The sequence below is a fragment of the Peromyscus leucopus genome, chromosome 15 (genome assembly GCF_004664715.2).
Source record: "Peromyscus leucopus breed LL Stock chromosome 15, UCI_PerLeu_2.1, whole genome shotgun sequence".
Lineage (NCBI taxonomy): Eukaryota > Metazoa > Chordata > Mammalia > Rodentia > Cricetidae > Peromyscus > Peromyscus leucopus.
In genome coordinates this window covers 62809050-62828469 of record NC_051076.1, presented here as the reverse complement: position 1 = coordinate 62828469, position 19420 = coordinate 62809050, and the positions used below count along the sequence as shown (strand labels likewise).

The window sequence follows — 19420 nt, the reverse complement described above, 5'->3', positions numbered from 1 at the left end:
CCGTTTTTGTTTCTACAGAAAGCCAGAGGCTATGGATTTGTTCTAGATTAAGATACATCAGGTTTGACCAGCCAAGACCACCTGAAAGGTCTCCGATGACACCATGGCCCAGATGATCCAACATCCAGAATCATTTCAAGGCAACAGGCTCAGACGATACGGTCTCACGGACTACTCCATGATCCTAAAATTTTCTTTGTGTCCCCATAAGATACAGCGACCCCTCCAGCAGGAAGTAGTAAGAGAAGCTACGCCCAAATTCCCAAATATACCAAGCTGACTTTGGAGATGTGTAAAAGTTAAAACTTTCCTTTTAAAAAAAAGAAAGGGAAGTGCTGTGGGACGGTCTGTATGTCAAATTGCTCTGATTGGTCAATAAATAAAACACTGGTTGGCCCGTGGCCAGGCAGGAAGTAGGTGGGACAAGGAGAGAAGAGAATTCTGGGAAGTGGAGGGCTGAGGCAGAGAGACACTGCCAGCCGCTACCATGATCAGCAGCATGTGAAGATGCCGGTAAGCCACCAGCCACGTGGCAAGGTATAGATTTATGGAAATGGATTAATTTAAGCTATAAGAACAATTAGCAAGAAGCCTGCCACGGCCATACAGTTTGTAAGCAATAAAAGTCTCTGTGTTTACTTGGTTGGGTCTGAGCGGCTGTGGCACTGGCGGGTGGCAAAGATTTGTCCTGACTGTGGGCAAGGCAGGAAAACTCTAGCTACACCCCAGGGCAAAGGGGGAGCTGGACCTGGCTTTGCCAGTTTGTTTGGTTTTCCAAAGCACCGAGAAGTGGAACTACAGCATGATCCAGCTATGCCACTTCTGAGTGCTTACCTGAAGGTCTCCACGTCAGCATGGCACAGAGGTACACAGGCATCAGTGTTTACTGTAGTATGACTCGCTATAGCTAAGTTATGGAATCAATCTAGGTGTCCAACGAAAGAAGAATGGGTACTGTGGTCTACACACATGACGGAAATTTTCTGAGCCGTCAAAAAGAAGGATGTTACGACATTTGTAAGGAAATGGTTGCATCATGAGATAACCACACTAGGTAAACGAAGCTCTTCTTAGAAAGACAAATATCATGTATTTTCTCTTAGTTTTAGTTCTCAGGTTTTATATAGAAATAGAAAATCATGGATGTGTATATGATGTGAAAGTGTCTAGGGAACACAAGGCACTAATCAGAGGAGGGAAGGGTAAATAAGGAAGTATGGGGGCATATGCTCAGCATAACATGTATGAGTGTGTGTGTGTGTGTGTGTGTGTATATGTATGTATGTGTGTGTGTGTGTGTGTGTGTGTGTGTGTGTGTATGTGTATGTTTGAGCCATGCCCTGAAGCACGCCCCTAGTGAGGCAACTGTAACTGTTACATCTGCCTATGACCTTGAGGTACCTGCCCCTGGGGCATGGCCGCTGGGGACCCTTATTAAGACCTGGGATGCATGTATGCAGTTCTCTCTTGGTAACCTCGTGGTTTGGATGCTGAGATCTTGGACCAAACAGATCAGCATGGGACATAGCTCAGCTTTCCCAGATCCTGTGATAAATCTCCCATGGTTGTGAGTTAACCCCCAAATAAATTCCCCTGATTATTAAGCTGACTCTGTGGATTGCTAGTGATTTAATCGCAATATATATGCATGACAACTTAAAATAAAAGTAAAAATTCACTTCGTTGTGGTATGATTGCCATACAACAAGGTGTATATATTTAATATGTGCAGATTGATGAATTTGGAGGTCAGGTCTCCTGGGAGGCTGGATTTTGTGAGTCATGAAGATGCACTGGAAAGCTTTAAGCAAAGGGATCAGGTCATGGCATACTGCACGTGGGGGAGAGTACATTGGTGGCAATGCAGATAATGAACTGACTGGGCCCAGGACAGGTAGAGGGGGAGACAATGGGGTCATATAACCCAGCTGAGGACTCAGGCCGTGCCAGGGGCAGAGGAGGTGAATCCGAGGCAGATCTAAGATATGTGGGAGGGACACTAGCAGGACTTTGGAATAGCCAACATGGGATGAGACCATGAAGAGCCAAGGACACTGTGGGAATTTCTAAAGTGATGGTGCATGGCATTCGTTGGAGATGAAAAGCCTGGGAGGCAGGGCAGCTCTCTATAGAGAACAAAGGAGATTCAGCTTGGATTTATTTATTTATTCATTTAACTTTTTTTTTGGGCCTAAGCTGGCAGGGCTGGTGCTATGACTTAGCTATGGATTGTCTCTCAAATGCCCATGTGGTAATGGCCTGGTTCCTGGTTGGATGCTGTTAGGAGCTGGTGGAAACATTCAAGAGGTGGTGTCTAGGGTGGTTTAAAGTCATCAGAGGCATGCATGCCTTGAAGAATCAGGATCGAGGGTACCATCTCCTTCCCTTCCTTTCAGATGAGGTGAGCACCCTGCCCTCTCCCAGGATTCCTGCCAGGATGCACTTCTCCTCCAGAGTCGACACCAAGAGAGGCAGTTTATCAAGGACTGGACCTTTCTTCTTTGGAAGCTGATGATAATGACGACTTTGGTCTTGGAGTTAAATGTTTAGCCCTAATGTATTAGTGCTCTACTACTGAGTTACGTCTTAGCTCCAGAACTCCAGTTTTGAGACGGGGTCTTAACTATGTTGCTCAGTCTGTGCCCCTATTCTTGGTCCCCTCAGCCCTGACCTCCGGAGTAGCTGGGATTACAGGTGTGAGCCACCCTACCTGCCTGCCTGCCTGGCTCTATGTCATTTGGTTGCAGTAACAGAGTTGACTGGCAGAAGAGCTGATGATGGTGAGGGGTGGCCATGTGGATGAGGCAGGAGCTCACCAGCAGCATATTCTGTTTCTTTGATTACTACTTAACATAACGAGTTCCATCATGGCTATTTCATACATGTATATAATGTACTTTGACCATATTCAACCCCATTACCCTCTATTGCCCCCTCTCCCTCCTGCTGATCCCTTTCCTCTTCCCAACAAGTCCCCTTTCTGCTAGCATCTCCCCCAACATCTGCTGATTTTAACTAGGGTTTCTTGCATGTGTCTGAGTCAGGGGTTACTTAGAGATGCAGGGCGGAGGGGATGCTTGCAGGAACAGGGATGAGGGATTATCTAGAGGAGTGTTAGTGGTGGGCCATTTACTGGAATGAGCATCTTACCATTGGTTAGCCCACGGAAGCCAATGTTTCCCCTTTCTCCAACAACTATTACCTTCCTACAGACCATCAGACGGGGTTGGGGCCATGTGACCTACGTCCCTTCCTCCACGATGGGACGCTGACATGCCCAATCCTTTGCTGCGGGTTATCACGGCTATTGGTGGTTCAAGAGCATATTATTTGCTTTTCAAGCAACCCAGATGCAGGGGTTCCAGCAGAGTTAAGGCTCCCTTCCTCTGGTCTTTGCATCCAGAGGCGGGGCTCTCCCGCTGTCCCTTTCTATTCCTTCCCTCAGCTTATGCGGAGCCTCTCTGGACTGCCCTCTTCCCTACCTCCTCTGCGCCTGCAGTCCTCGGTGCCGAGGCCCTGTCTGCACACGTGGGGAAAGAATATTTTCTCTTCTCAGCTGGCAAATTAGAGTGGGTAGCTCCGTGGAAACAAAGCGACAAAATGACTCTCTGCTCCCTCACCCACTGGGCCACCTACTCAGTCTCTGGAATCCTGCATCTGTGGGCAGACTCTGCTAACAAGTGGACTCTTAACATTTCTCCGTCAAGCAAAAGAAACCAACTTTGGAAGAAAAGATGCGTGTTTACCTTGGTGCCTTATGAGCAGGGAAGCAGGTATGTTCTGTCGCATTTGACATAATACAAGGAAGCGAGCTGGCAGGCTGGGCATGTGGTTCAGCTGGTTGCTTATACCACTATGAACAGCATGCTTGTGAAGTTCAACCTCCCTGGCTAGCTTTCTTTTTGAAGCAGGATTGGCAAGAGAAAAAAATCCTTCTCTCTCAGTACTTAAAAATATGTATATTCCTAAACACAAAAATATAACCTGTGTAATGTTACTTATAAGTATGTATTTTGGAATATTTATGTGTACCCCCTCCCACATACATGCATACACCATATATTTAACAGCAGTTAAAGAAAAAGAAGCCATGTTTTGAAAGAGCAAGGGAAGGTACATGGAAAGGTTTTTGGAGGGAAGAAAGAGGATGGAAATGATGAATTATAATCTCCGAAAAATATTTAGAAGCATGTATCTTCAGGGCTGGGGATGTAGCTCAGCTGGCAGAGTGCTTGATTAGCATGCCCAGAGCCCTGGCTTCCATCCCTGTCCCACATGAACCAGGTGTGGTGATGCACGCCTGGAATCCCAGCCCTCAGGAGGTAGGGGCAGTAAGAGAAAGAGCGCAGGGTCATCTTAAAACTATAGAATGAACTCAAGACTGGTCTGGTCTACATGAGATCTGTCAGTCAGCATTTCCTCACAGATGAACTCTTAACACACTGTGGCCTGCTGTCTGCTTTTCTGTGAATCCACCCTGGGTTGCCAGAAACATCTTAATGATGCAGTGGAGAATCATGGCCCAGTGCGTCCAGTTTGTAGAACATCTAAGAATCTCCTCTCATTGATCTGACTCCTATTGCTTTGTTCTTTGCTTCTTAGAAATCACGAGAAAAGCAGGTCACATGGTCCAAATGCACAGAACTGTGAGAAGAACAGAACAGTCCTTGCCCCATTGCTCATTCTCTTTCTGTCCCCAAATGGAAGATGGCCTTTAAGAAGTAACCAACAGCTGACTGCATAAGCTTCCAGTTTAATATTAATTCTGAGTAGAGGTTGAGCCATAGGTAAAAGTTTCTATGTTGCTATGAACTGGATGTGGTTTGGACCCTTCATGACCATGCCCCCAGTTGGGTGTTTTGAGGGGTAAGATGGTTAATTTTAACTGAACTTGACAGAAAATATGATTACATGAGGAGAGAATCTCTATGAGGAGAGGAATTATTTAGAACAAGCTCGCCTGTGGGCACGTCTGTAGAAGAATGCCTTAATTGTTAATTTGATAAGAGCTTACTGTGGGGAGCAGCATTCCCTAGGCAGGGGTCCCTGAATAGTAGAAGAGAAGAGATGCAAGAAGTTCAGACTCAGGGTTTTATTCTCTTTGCTCTTAACTGTAGATATGATAACGTTTCAAGTTCCTGCCCTGACTTCCTGCAATAATGGTCTATGATCTGGAAATACAGGCCAAAGAAACCCTTTCCTCTCAAAGTTGCTTTTTTTCTGGGGTATTTGTCACAGAAACTGATATGAAAACCCAGCAGGAGGTTATGGAGTGTTTCAGTGGTAAAGCCTGGTAGAGCCTGGATGCTGGAGGTGGTTCACGGGGCTGCTGGGTGTGTGGATCTTTGAAGATGCTGCCCAGCTCTGGTTTCAGCCTAGCTCTCTCTTCCTTGCAGCTACCACCAGGTGAAGAGGTCCTAGCTATAAACTTCTGCTGCCTTGGAAAGGAACCATTTCACACTGTCCTACTACCGTGGACTGAAATCCCTTGAAGCTCAGCTGAAATGCACTGATTCTCCCTTGTATTATTTCTGTCCAGTATTTTATCACAGAGATCAGGAAAGTAACTGATACAGACTTGGTAAACCCACGTGAAGATCTGATTTAAAATTAGCTCTATCTCTATAGGGTTCAAGGAGCTCAGATTTTGCAATCAGGACAGACAGGTAGATGGTACCCCCTCACCTGGGTCTCAGCGGTAGCATCTTCGCCCCTCCATCCTGAAAGGGGCTCACTTGCCACCGCATCCTCAGCAGAGTCAAAGGAGGGGCCAGGCTGGGTCTTTGACTCTGCTTCATTCTGCTTTTGGAAACTGGTTTTTCCTAAATGAAGGAAGGCATGTTAAATAAAAAACAGACTTTCACCGACCTTGAACAAATTCAGGAAAGGAGAGGGGGCACATTTAAAAATAGAGTGAAGGTCTGAATATAGGGAAAGTTGGGTCTCCTGACATTCTGCTCCCCATTTGAGTCTAGGTTGCCCAAGTATTTGCATAACTGTGTATACGTATTTACAGAGGAGACCTAAAGCTTATTGCCCTGGGATCTGACATCTTTCAAAACAGGTTGAGACTTTCCACATTAAAACAGGTTCAGCAAGCAAACTGTAAGGAAACAGTAAGGCTATCTTTCAAACAATGTTGTTTATCAAATAATGAACACATCTTGGAGGTTGCTGAGGTTTAAATGTGAAATGGTTCCCATAGGCTCATGCATCTGGGTACTTGGTCCCAGCTGGCCATGCTGCTTCAGAAGGTTCTGGAACCTTTAAAAAGGTTGTGCTTCACTAGAGGAAGTGGGTCAGGAGGAAGAGACCGTGAGGCTTCATAGCCTGGCCCCACTTCCGGTTCTCTTTATTTTCTGAGTGTGTATGCGATGTGACCAGCCAGCCTCCTGCTCCTACTGTGTCTCCTCCAATCTGTTCTGTCTTCCCCACTGTGACGGGGTGGGGTGGGGTGGGCTGCATCTCCTCGGAGGAACTGTGGACCCAAATGAACCCTTTCCCTCTTAAGTGCTTTAGTTTTATCACAGCAATGAAAAGAGAACTTCGGAGGACTAATACTAGATCCCTTACGAACTGCCATGGAGAAGATCTGATTTTTCAGCCTTTCCTAAACATCACGGAGCAGTGGATCCTTGTTTTCCATTGCTGTTTAAAAGACCATTGTGTATGTATATATTATGTGCTGAGCATACTCTTCCTTCTACATCCCTACTCACCTTTTCCACCTCCCCTCACTCCTGTTAGTTCCCTTTTGTGCCCTTCCACAGTTTTACTTTTACTTTAACACACACACACACACACACACACACACACACACACACACACACACTTTTATGTATCTACAGTAGAGTCAGAAGAAACGCATGATATTTGCCTTTCTGAGATGGGCCTCATTCTCTTTGTATGCTTATCTACAGTCGCATGCATGTTGCCGCAAGTGACATGACTTTGTTCTTCATCACAAGTGAACGAATTTCCACTGTGTATACAAATCACACTTTCTTTATCTGCTGATGGATACCTAGGCTGGTGCCACAGCTTAGCCCTTGTGACCAGTGCTGCAGCAAGAACGATGTACAGGGGTCCCTGGGATGCCTTGTTTCGGAGTCCTTTGGAGAAATACCCAGGAGTGATATAACTGGGTCATATGGAAGATTTACTAGCTTTTTGAGAGATCTCCACACTGACTTGCATAGTAGCTGGACGGTTGAAATTCCCACTAGCAGTGTATCAGGCTTCCCTTTGGTCCACATCCTCATCAGCATTTGTTGCTTCTTGTTTCCTTAATAACCTTTATTCTAACTGTGGTAGGATAGAATTTTAATGTGTTCTGACTTACAGTTCTCTGATGGCTAGGGAAGACGAGCATGTTTCTCTTGTGTTTGTTGTTGAAGCTGAAGGATCCCAATGGGGACTGTCTTTTAGAATGATCAAGGAAGGTGTTCTGTAAGTCAGCGTCCTATTGTGGCATATATATCTATAGATATAGATGAGGACACACACACACACACACACACACACACACACACACATCGATACAGATATGAAACATCCGATGAAAACATACATGAGAAGAATGGAAGTATTTTCAGGAGAACAATGCAACCAGAAATAAATATTAAGCAAACTGTGCCAGTCTCAGAATGACAAATACTGTATGTTTTCTCTCATATTTTATATAGCTACCCCAAAATCCTGTATTTACAGAGGACATGAAAATAGAAGGGAAGTATGTAGGGGGCAAAAGGGGACCAGCAGGAGAGAGGAGGACAGAGAGGGGAGGGAGTTTGAAGAAGAGCAGGCACAACACACAATATACTTGTATGAAAACTTTAAAAAATAAGTTAAAAAAAAAAAACCCACCCTAATTATCAATAGGACATGCCACACAGCCCTCCACAGCAGTTTGCTTGGGTGAGAAAATAAGGCAATTAGACTTTTACTAACAATGTGAGATGTGTTCGGATGCCTCCGTGTTTGAAATGGGGTTAAGGAAAAGGCCACGTTCAACTGTGTAAATCGTACAGGAAGTAGCTGCTGGGAAGGAAGGAAATGAAACCCGCATTCCTTTTCGTTCCTGAAACTTTTGCACGGCATAATTTTTCGCCTAACAAATGGTCACCGAGGAAAGCATCAGAAAGCAGCCCTGATTCCGTGGGTGTCATGGACTGGAGACTTCAGGGTGGATGACCCCAAGATGGCCTCCTGTCTGCTCACCTCACTGTCTCCCATATACTACCTTTTTACACCTCTTTGTGACAATTTAATTAAGACACAACCCTTGGGATTCAGATGCAGTGAATATAAGTGGCAAGATCAGAACAATCTCCTTCCTGTCCCCTTCTTATGGAGCAATTCAAAGCTTGTGGTTTCTATTCAATTTGTTATAATGACAGTGTTTAATCATGGAGTCTACTCGGCAGCCCGCTGCCGAATTGAGGTCACACATGCGACTATTCAGGCATAGAGCACATAATCTATAACTAAGATTTCGCCCCTGAAGCTCTGGAGGCTGGGCCATTAATTAACACTGCACTTATTTCAAAAATAATATGCATTATGGCCTTTAAAAATGTAACCTTGGCTGGGAAGGAGCGCAAGTCCTGATGAGGCCCCTTGGCCATTGCTGTCTCTGTGTGAAGAATTTAGTCACAGGAACAGTCTGATACATCCATTCAAACATGTTTAATTAACAGCTTTCTCATCTAAGTTCTCCGAAACCTGTAATATAACCCTCACATGTGGCTCCTTTCCGACCTTCTAGCCATAAACAAAAGCATTGTTTCAGAGTTCTAGCTCATGTGCTAATACACATCTTGTCAGCGCCACAACCACACCTGTTAAGAATTATTGAGCATCATCCTGGTCTGTAATAAATATTTTTAATCGAGGAACAATGGAAACACTTTGACCCTTAGCTTGGCCTCGTCTTTACTCATAAAAGCGTCTTTCCATTGATTGCAGGCAGGTCTCGATGGGAAGGTGAGTTACTTTCCTCTTCAGTCAACACACAATCTGCTGCTGATCAATCACACTATGTCTTTATAGTTTAGCAGCATGTAAATGTACAGTAATAAGATAGAAGTCTGTCAGGACACTTATATAGTTTCTGTTTAGAGGAAACACAACATTCTACTTACATCAGTGTGTTGGGGCTAAATTTTTCTATATTCAACTTATCCTTTTTTAAAAGATGTCCTTTATTTTTAATCATGTGTATAGATGTGTCTCTGTGCAGGCATGTGCATATGAGTGCAGCACCTTCAGGGGCTGGACAGGGTATTGGATCCTCTGGAGCTGGAGTCATAGATGGTTGTGAGCTGTCCAGTGAAGGTTCTGGGAACTGAACTCAGGTCCTCTTCAAGAGCAATACACACCTTTAACTGCTGAGCTGTCTCTCCAACCCCTATATTCAATAAGGGCTACATGGATTTTTTTAAAGATAAATCTCATGAATATATATTGCATGCTTTTGTTTCTTCATCAATTTACATAGCATCTATTGGTGTGCTGTTTCCTCCTATGAATGCCTACCCTGTAGTGGGTAGCCATTCTATCTTTGATCTGGAAGTTCCAACCCCCACTGAGGCTTTGGTAACTGTCACGCCTACAAGGCGGGGCCAAGAGAGGACCCTGAAGACCCAAGATCCAGATGTGCCGCCTCTCTTGTCTTGGTTCCTTTTTTTTTTTTTTTTTTGGTTTTTTCGAGACAGGGTTTCTCTGTGTAGCTTTGTGCCTTTCCTGGAACTCACTTTGTAGACCAGGCTGGCCTTGAACTCACAGAGATCCACCTGGCTCTGCCTCCCGAGTGCTGGGATTAAAGGCATTTGCCACCACCGCCCAGCCTCTCTTGGTTCCTGGACCCTGGAAGCTGGAGGTAGACTGAGCAGAGTTCTCCAGAGAACACTGCCAGACTGTGCTAAGTCTTTCTTAGACCCTGCAACCTACCTATCCCTTCACTTGTAAGTTACGCCACTAAATAAACCCCCCTTTTAACTATGTGGAGTGGCCTTAATAATTTCACCAATACCACCCCTTAACATAATACTATAAGTTGATAATGTCATTTTGTTAATTAGTGCATGTGTGTATGTTTATGAGTGTGTACATGCGTGTGATTGTGTGTGTGTGTGTGTGTGTATGTGTGTGTGTGTGTACACTCTGCTGTGTGGAGAATGGATAGAAACTTGGGGTGTTATTCTTCAGACACCTTGTATAGCATCTCTCACTTGGTGTTTACTGATTTGTCTGGACTTGCTGCAAGCCCCAGGGATTGGTCTTTCTCTAACTCTCAACACTGAGATTGCAGACATGCTTTTTCACATGGGTTCCAGGAATTGGACTAGAGTTCCCGTGATTGCTAAAGTAAGCGCTTTACCCCCTGAGCCATCTTTCCAGCCCCTGATAAGGTCTCATGTGTGTTGTTCCACTTTTTGGTTGAGGGTACGCAGAGATTTCCATAAATCTGCATTTTAGTGGGGCAGAGATCACTGGGTGACTTGTCTCCTGCTGGGTAGTTTTACATGTTCATCAGCAAACATGCTATTATGGTGGGAACAATTCCATTGGAAAGTAGATGGCACTTTACCTGAGGAGGTGGGCTTGGGAAGGCGACTCTGCGGACGCATCCCTCTGGCCATCATGCTGGGGTCCGATATGGAATGGATGATGGTGGACTCAGAGGAGTTCTGGCTGTCTGTGGAGGAAGGCACTTCACGTTCCAGGGTTTGGGCTCTGGCAGAGGAAGCTAAGCAAGGGGCTGGCTGGAGAGGCGGGAGGGGCTCAGTGTCCTCTGGGGAGCCCGGCTGGCATATGTATCGTCCCATGGAGCGGTTTCCTGAGTCTGGGAGAGGGAAGGTTCCAATCCCACTGTCCAGTGTTCTCATCTGGCAGTTTGATTCTAGCATAGAGAAAAACAGAGAAAAATTAGAGCGGGCTGACAGAAAAAAGGAAAACAACGGTTCTTCTTTGCATATGATCTGGAGGAAAGAAGGCAGCCAGAGGGAGGTATTTAGAAGATTAGATAAAGGACTGGTAAGACAGCTTAGTCAGCAAAGACACTTACTCGTCTTGGAAGCTTGGTGACCCGCATGTGCCTATGGAAAGGTGGAAGGAGAGAAAAACACTCCATAGAGCTGTTCTCTGCCGTCCCCATGCCCACTGTGGCATACATGCCCCTCCCCCAACACTGTGTGGATTCACACACACGATGATGATGATGATGATGATGATGATGATGATAACATAAAGGAAAAACGTCACACATTGGAAAACCAGTGTACTAAATATCCAGTGAGATGCATGGATATGAAAGTATCTCCTTCACATAAGGAGGTAAGAAGGTTGGCCCATTATGGGTGGCCACAGTTGCACGCCCACATGCACTAGACCGTTCTCTAGAGTGTCGAGAGAAAAAGGAACCATCATTAGAGACCAACCATTATTTTTGATTATCTTTATTTCAGTCTGGGGCTCCTATGGCTTCAATTAGGTGAAGTTTAATAACAGAAATAAAGTGTGTAATGAGCACACATAACTGACCCGGGTGATGTCCTGACAAAGGGGGTGGCGTGTCTCTTGCATGAATTATCACCACTCAGTGGCTGGCTCAGTCCCAGCCTCTAAAGTGGACAGTGAGGACAGGCTATTCCAAATGTACTTAGGGGTCAGAGCAGCGACAACCATGTGATATGCGTGTGATAGACACCTGTTAAAGAAGGGCTACTCTGAGTTACTACTTTATGCAGTAACAAAACTCATCACAGCCCTTTGTGTGTGTTTGTGTGTGTTCATGGGTGTGTGTGTGTGTGTGTGTGTGTGTGTGTGTAAGTGAAGGGCAGAGGTCAATGTCTGGTGTCTTCCTCAATCATGTTCCACCTTATTTTTTAATTTATGTGTATTAGTGTTTTTGCCTGAATGTATGTACATGCACCATGAGTGTAGTGCCCCCAGAGGCCAGAAGAGGGCGATGGATTCCTGGGAACTGGAGTTGTAAGGGGCCATCTTGGTGCTGGAAGCCAAAGCTGAGTCCTCGGCAGGGGCAGCATTTGCTCTTTACTGATGAGCCATCTCTCCAGCCCCCTTCACTTTACGTTTTGAGACATGGTCTCCCACTGAACTTGAGGCACATCCATCCAGCTAGACTAGCTAGCCAGTGAGCTCTTCTTCCTCAGCTTGGGTTTACAGCTGTCTCCACTCCTGGCTTTGCCCATAGGTCCTGGGGGATTCAACTCAGGTCCTCATGCTTGCATGGTGAAACATTTTACTAAGACATCTCCCTAGTTCCACCTTTTGGATTTTTCATTCCTTCCAGACAGCCCAGTATTTTCTAAATCAGATTAAGCCGATTTTACCACACATATGACAAATTCAGTACATTCTATCTCATCTTCAGAAAAAGTTTATGTAGAAAATTTCTGTCAAAAATTACTCCTTATTTAATTTCAAAGATGGAAATGTGGTTTATAAAAGCTAATGAGGTAGCCTCCAAAATCTGGTTGTAATGTAGAGTTTCTGCTCATACAGTAAAACTTCTGAGTGAAATGTCCTTGTTCCCTTACGGGGCCTTGCAAGTCTAGACGTGGGTCAGAGATAGAACTCAGCACTGTTTGGACATGGACAGGGTGAAAGAGCTATGGCATCATCTTTGTTTTTACTAGCCACCATGTCCCCGGTGCTTTATGGAACAGTGGCTTGTGGTATGGCTGCCATCTGAGTTGGGGGCGGGGTGTCTCTGCACAAGAGTGGGCTCCAGTTCCTTGTAGGCTGCTCCAAGTATTAACGTTTGCTCTTTAACCAATCTCTGGAATTTAGAATGGCATCTGTCATACTGAGGGTAGAAAAGGGACAGGATCATAAATGGTAACATGGGTCAAACACTCAGTGTGCTGATGACGCATTAGGACAGACCCGAGAGGCAAACAACGTTATCTGTGCCACATATAACCCCATTTCATCATCAGTTAGTATCAAACTCCAATATGCTGGTCACCCCGCTCTCCTCCTTAAACGTCTTTGCTGTAAGTAGTAGCAAACTGAAACTTTTCTTTTTCATTTTTTGGTTTTTTGTGAGACAGGGTTTCTCTGGGTAGCTATGGAACCTTTCCTGGAACTCACTCTGTAGACCAGGCTGGCCTCGAACTCACAGAGATCCACCTGGCTCTGCCTCCTGAGTGCTGGGATTAAAGGTGTGCACCACCACCACCTGGCACACTGAAACTTTTCTAATACAGAGGGAAAAAAGGACAAAGAAGGTGGATTCTCTAGGACCTGGAAATTTTAGTACTTTTTTTTTTGGAAATACTAGGAAGCTGTGGTGATTTCACTCAGAAATATCTTCCATAGGCTCAGGCATCCCAACACTTGGTTCTCAGTAGGTGGTGCCATTTTGGGAGGTTACAGAACTTCCGGGAGGCGGAGCCTTGTTGGAGAAAGTACAACATGGAGGTGGCTTTGAGTGTTAGTTGTCTTGTCCCATTTCCAGGTCACTCTCTCTGCTTCCTCCTCTGACGGTTGAGATGTGAGCTCTCAGCTTCTCTGTTCCCGCTGCCATGCCCATCACTTGCTGCTCTGTATGGTCACCACAATGGATGGACTTTTATCTCCCTGGAACTGTGAGAACAAATAAACTCTTCCTTCTGCAAGTTGTCTTGGTAACGATAGTTTATTACAGCAACAGCAAAGTAGCTAATGTAGAGGCAGAGTTCCTGCATGAAGAGGGGCTTCCGTCTTCACAGGATACCTGGAATGGGGCAGAGCACAGCCCCCATCTTCAATGTGGTGCCCCCACCCCCCTCCTCCATACACCATGGGATCTGGTTCAGCTATGGGCTGTGGGGCCCTGACTCCAATGGCTGAGCTCTGAGAGGTCATTTCCCCCCCTAAGATCGGAAGGGTAGAATTCTAGCCTTTTTCATTGCAGGGCCTCCACCTGGTCAGCTTTACTCTCAACTCTCCTGACAGATCATTTCCTGTGGTGGTCTGAATGAGAATGGCCCCTATAGGCTCATATATTTGAATGTTGGGTTCCCAGCTGGTGGACCGTTAGGGAGGATTAGGAGGTGTGGCCATGTTGGAAGAGGTGTGTCACTGGGGGTGGGCTCTGAGGTTTCAAAAGCCTGCCTTCAGGCCTTCTATCTCTGTCTCTCTGCCTGTCTGTCTGTCTGCCTGTCTGTCTGCCCCCCCCCCCGCCTGTGGATCAGGATGTAAACTCCCAGCTCCTGCTCCAGCACCATGCCCACCCCTTGCCTGCTGCCATGTTCTCTACTATGATGGTCATATGGATGGACTCACCCTCTGAAACTGTGAGCAGGTCAGTCCCCTATGAAATGCTTCCTTCTGGAAGTTACCTTAGTTAGAACAGTAAATAAGACATTCACCATTTCTATTTTCTCTACAATTAAGGAGACTCTATGATTGCTGGGAGAGATGATGAGCTCTCTGAATAAGAAGACATTGTCAGAAGTCTGTCCATCTGTCTGTCCCTCCCTCCCTTCTCCCTTCCCCACATTCCTTCTTTCCATATAACAATCCTGGGTGTCTTAGTATGTTATGATCCCAAGGCTGGCTTGTTAGCCAACTGAGCCAAATTGGTGAGCTCCAGGTTTAGTGAGAGACCTTGTTATTAAAAAAAAAAAAAAAAAATGATAGGGGCTGGAGAGACAGCTCAGTGGTTAAGAGCACTCGCTTCTTTTACAGAGGACCCAGGTTCAATTCCCATCGCCCACATGGCAGCTCACAACTGTCTGTACCTCCAGTTCCAAGAGATGTGACACTGTTGTCTGCTATCTACTGGCCCAAGGCCCACACATGGTTCACAGACATACATGCAGGGAAAACACTCATACACACAATAAAAGATGATAAAATTGAGAGAAACTGAGGGATATATCTGAAATCAAACTCATGTCTCCCCATGTTTATGCACATATGTGCACTTACACACACACACAGACACAACAAAGGGACATTATAATCTTGTTTTCAGTGATCCCCACCTCTTACGCTGGACTCTTTCTGCTAGGTCTCTAGTAAAGACCTTGTAGCCATTGTGGATGATAGAGCAGAGAACAAATTTGGGGTCCAAAACAAAAGAGTGATGGAACTCTATGTAAGTGCCATTCTGAGGACTGGAATTTTCTGGAGTCTGTCCCCTTATTTCCTTTCCCATCAGCACACAGCACTGCTATACCACAATCTGTAAATGGGGCTCTTTGAATTCCTAAGTTCTCTGAGGACTATGTGTGCAGACAAACTCAAAACCCACTTGCTATTAACAACTTTTTCTTTTTAATTTCTAAAATTCCCAGATGCCAACTGTGGAGGACGTGAAGGTGTCATTTTTAAGAACCTATGAAATGAGCTGTGGATAAAGGCTCAGGCAGATGCCAGAGTTTCACCCTCAAGCAAATTCCTTCTGAATGCATCCACCTTGGGCAGCCAGGATTGTATTGAAAGTGCTGATGCATCTTTCTGTAGTTTCTTTAAAGCACTATTAGTTTCCTGCAGTTCACAAAAAAATACTGTAAGTTGAAAAAGTGTTGGATACTGTACTTCTGAGGCCAGTTATTTCCCTCTCAGAGAATTATAAGAACTCATAAAATAATTAAATGGCTATAGTAAGAACAAAGTTCACAGGACCAAACCTGCTTGGAATCTCCAATGAGTTGATTTGGTCTTGCCCTAGACAGATGTCAAGTTCATATCTGTATTCGTGAGTTGGCTGCCAAAGGTGCCTTGCTAATGAGTTCAGGGGTTGGGTCATTCAATGTACCAGCAGGCTTCAGTCCTCCAAGGTCACCAATTACATCTCTGACCTTGGCTGACCCCCTCACCTATTCCTACTGCCCCATTTGTCTCTTATTGGTCTCCAAATGCAAGCTCCTACACCTGTCACCCCCCCCCCCCACAAGTCTCTCGGGACCACTTAGGACATGGCAGCCCCGTCATTTCAAAGCTGAGGTTAGAACAAAAACCACATGACTCCTAGACAAAAATCCCACTTCTCAGGACACTGGTCATGTGGGCACTCTTCATCTCGGCACATCTGGGATGCACTGAGGCTGGTCAGCAGCTGGACATGGAGGAATCTCACAAAGGAACGGACTCAGAATCTTCTGTTTCCGACACAGTGAACACACTGGGAGTGTCTGGTTTGCAAAGGGATGGGTGTGTTTCCCTTTCTCAGAACCAGATACAGGCATTTCTGAAAGGACCCCTTTAAAGTGATCCAGCTTAGGAGTCTCACCTGGCTCAGACTTCAGGCATGAAGGAAGTGACCTTACTGAAAAGGTCAACAGCAGCTCAGGGCAGTCAACAGAGGTCCTGTGTGGAATGGTGGTGGGGAGGAAAGGTTTTGAAAATGTTTCCCATGGGGTTTCTTCAACTGTCAACTTCAGGTATGAGATACAAAATCCCCACTTGGTGGCTGGGGAGACACATCATTCAGTAGTGCCTGCCAGGTTAGCATGAAGAGCTGAACTTGGTGAAAAACTCGGTGTGGTGGTACAGAGCTGGGAGGGTGGAGACAGGAGGGCTCCTGGAGCTCACTGGCCAGCTAGACTAACTGGTGAGCTCCAGGCTCATCGAGAGACCTTATATCAAAAAATAAGGTAGAAGGCAATGGAGGTAGACATCCACTGTCACCTCTGGTCTTCACACAGGCAAGCTCACACATATCCACATGCACACATTCACAAACCACATTGATGCAACACACACACACACACACACACACACACACACACACACACTAAACATACATGCAAATAAATAAATAAGGAGAATCTGAAGACTCAAGAAACCATAGACTTTGGGACTGGAAGGACTGGATTTGCAAACCTGCTTGGCTTTTTTTTTTTCTTTCTGATTTTGAGAAAATAAAAATCAAGGGATGTTTGCCTTTCATAATCAGAGTTCATTTCTTTACATCAGTCTGGGAGAAAGCTGATGATGCGGCGGTGTTCACTAAGTCTCAGTTAGCAGCCTCAGGCAGGTAGGGACAGAAGTCTCCTGAAGACACTTAACCACCATATAGTCAGGACATCCAAAGCAAACTAAGTTGTCATCCTTGAAGCCAGGGTGACTCCGCAGCAGCTCAGTACATTTTACTGAACAACCTGTCTATTTTACTTTTTTAATGTGTTCTTAAAAAATGATTTATTCTTTATGTGCATTGGTGCTTGGTCCGCGTGTATGTCTGTGTGATGATGTAGGATCCTTTGTAAATGGAGTTACAGACAATTGTGAGCTGCCACGTGGGTGCTGGGAATTGAACCTGGGTCCTCTGGAAGAAGAGCCAGTGCTCTTAACCATGGAAGAAACCTTAAGCAATTATCTTTTGGTAACTCTATCCTTGGGAATGAGTTCATCAGGAGTATTAAGGAGTAACTGATGAACAGGGAGCAAAGGACCCATGGTTGGTTGTAAGCTGTCTTGTATATAAAAGTGAAGGGGGCATTTTCTTGAGAGGTCCATTTACAGCCAGTATGTATCCTCACTATTATTTACAAAACTCAAACAAATGATGTTCATGGCATTGCCATTTGCATGGACTTGGGATGTTACATCGAACAACTAAAGGTTAGCTCACATGATTAGTAGTCAGTGACCTGTCACTATGTCCTGAGATCCCTTACCCAAATAGCTTAGGACCAAAATTGCTTCCAAGTTGTTTTCAATATTCACTTAGCCTTTTAGGTGATTCTCTGAAAATTCAAAATCAGAAATACTCCAAAATCAGAACATTTTTGATATGTGTATATATGCATGCATGTTATTTGTGTGCATGTTCTGTGTATACACATGTTCTATGTGAATGTGTTTGTGTGTGCAGGTTGTTGTCAGAGGACAACTTGGCTGTTGCTCCTTAGGTGTCTTCCCCCTTGTTTTTGTTTGGTTGGTTTGGTCTGGCTTTGAGACAGGGTCTCTCACTGGCCCAGACTGCGACAATAGCTAGGCTGTCTAGCAAGCGAGCCCCAGGAGAGACAGAGAGACCTCTGTCTCCCTAGAGCTGGGATTACAAGCCTGTGCCACTATGTCTGGCTTTTCTTTTTAAACATCAGTTCTGGAGACTGCACCTGGGCCTGATGACTACAAGGTGAAGACTGTAGATTGAGCTGTCTCCTCAGATTTTGAATCTAAAACTTTTGAGGATGATATCTGCATTTCCAAACCTGAGAAGCATGTTAGAGTTTGGATCTCACGTTAGGGAGGCCTAGGCTCTGATTCAATGCAGGGAGCTAGTCACTTGTGGATTCAAATGAATTACATTACTAATGATTTTCTCTCTTTAGCCCCCAGAGACCCAGGAAAACAGAAAACATGAAACTTAAATCTCTCTCTTTTCACGATGAAAACTTCTGCTATATCTATAAAACTCTTGGCTGAAAACCAGGTGCTGTGGAGGTGGAGGACCCTGGGGTTGCTGAGCAGTCAGCCTAGCACAATTGGGGGACTCCAGAACAGCCAGGGACCCTCTTTAAATAAACAAGGTGGACAACACTTGAGAAATGGCAGTTAAGGTTGTTGATTTCTCATTTTCCACGTACACAGGCATGCCAAATACACAATGAAAATCCATCACAAGTCAACAGCCAAAAAGAGTGGTTTGTGGGTGTTCAAGTCTCAGAACATCCTATTAATTGGTGTGCTTTCCTAACTTGACTATAACCTGAGTGGTCGTGTACGTAAGTCTTGGTAAATGTCAACTCCAGGTTTGTACACATCTTTAAGCCACATGGTGTGGTGCTGGCAATAAAAAACTTAAAACCACAGATGGGGACACAGATTTCTTTATTTGCACATCTCTCTCTTCATCTGCCTGGCTGAAATAAGCTTAAGAAAAAAAAAATCCAAGCCAGTTGCCAAAACCCTATCCATTAAATGTAGGTTATCTGTTTTAAGTTTGCCTCACAGTTTTGTCAGGCAATACAAAAAAAAAATGATTAAACAGATGATTCATCTCCAGTCATTTGGTAACTTCTGGCTGTGGCATGAAATGACCTTCTAGAAGGTTAAATTCAATGTGATGGCTTGGGATGCGTGGAAACCCTCCCCAGTCTCTAAGTTCAGGCAGGTTTAAGCCATCTGAGGTTTGGAGAACATATAAGAGAATGCGAATGTGTTTTGTGATCCTTTGAGCTTTCTTTGGCACGAAAAACACCAGATGCTGGGAATTCGGGTCACTACCGTATAGGGAGCGGACATAAGCAAAAACGTCGACCATTAAGAGGAAATCAAACATTAAAAAAGAAGGAAGTAAGAAGGCTCAGCAAGTCAACGTGCTCTTAGCATAAGCCTGATGATCTGAATTTGATCCATGGGACACGCAAAAAGCCCCATAGAATAGCACACATCTATAACTCTAGGATTCCTTCTGTGAGATGGGGCACGGGGACAGGAGGATCACTCAGAAGCC

The 19420-nt window shown here is 45.1% G+C and overlaps 1 protein-coding gene across 1 annotated transcript in view; it reads right to left on the bottom strand.

Annotated features, from left to right (window-relative positions):
- The window catches only part of Nckap5 (NCK associated protein 5), an 841775-nt gene that overhangs the window by 55407 nt on the left and 766948 nt on the right, over positions 1-19420 (bottom strand). The window contains 2 exon segments of the mRNA XM_028874923.2: positions 5686-5822; positions 10592-10903. Coding sequence (XP_028730756.1) covers positions 5686-5822; positions 10592-10903 — 449 coding nt within the window.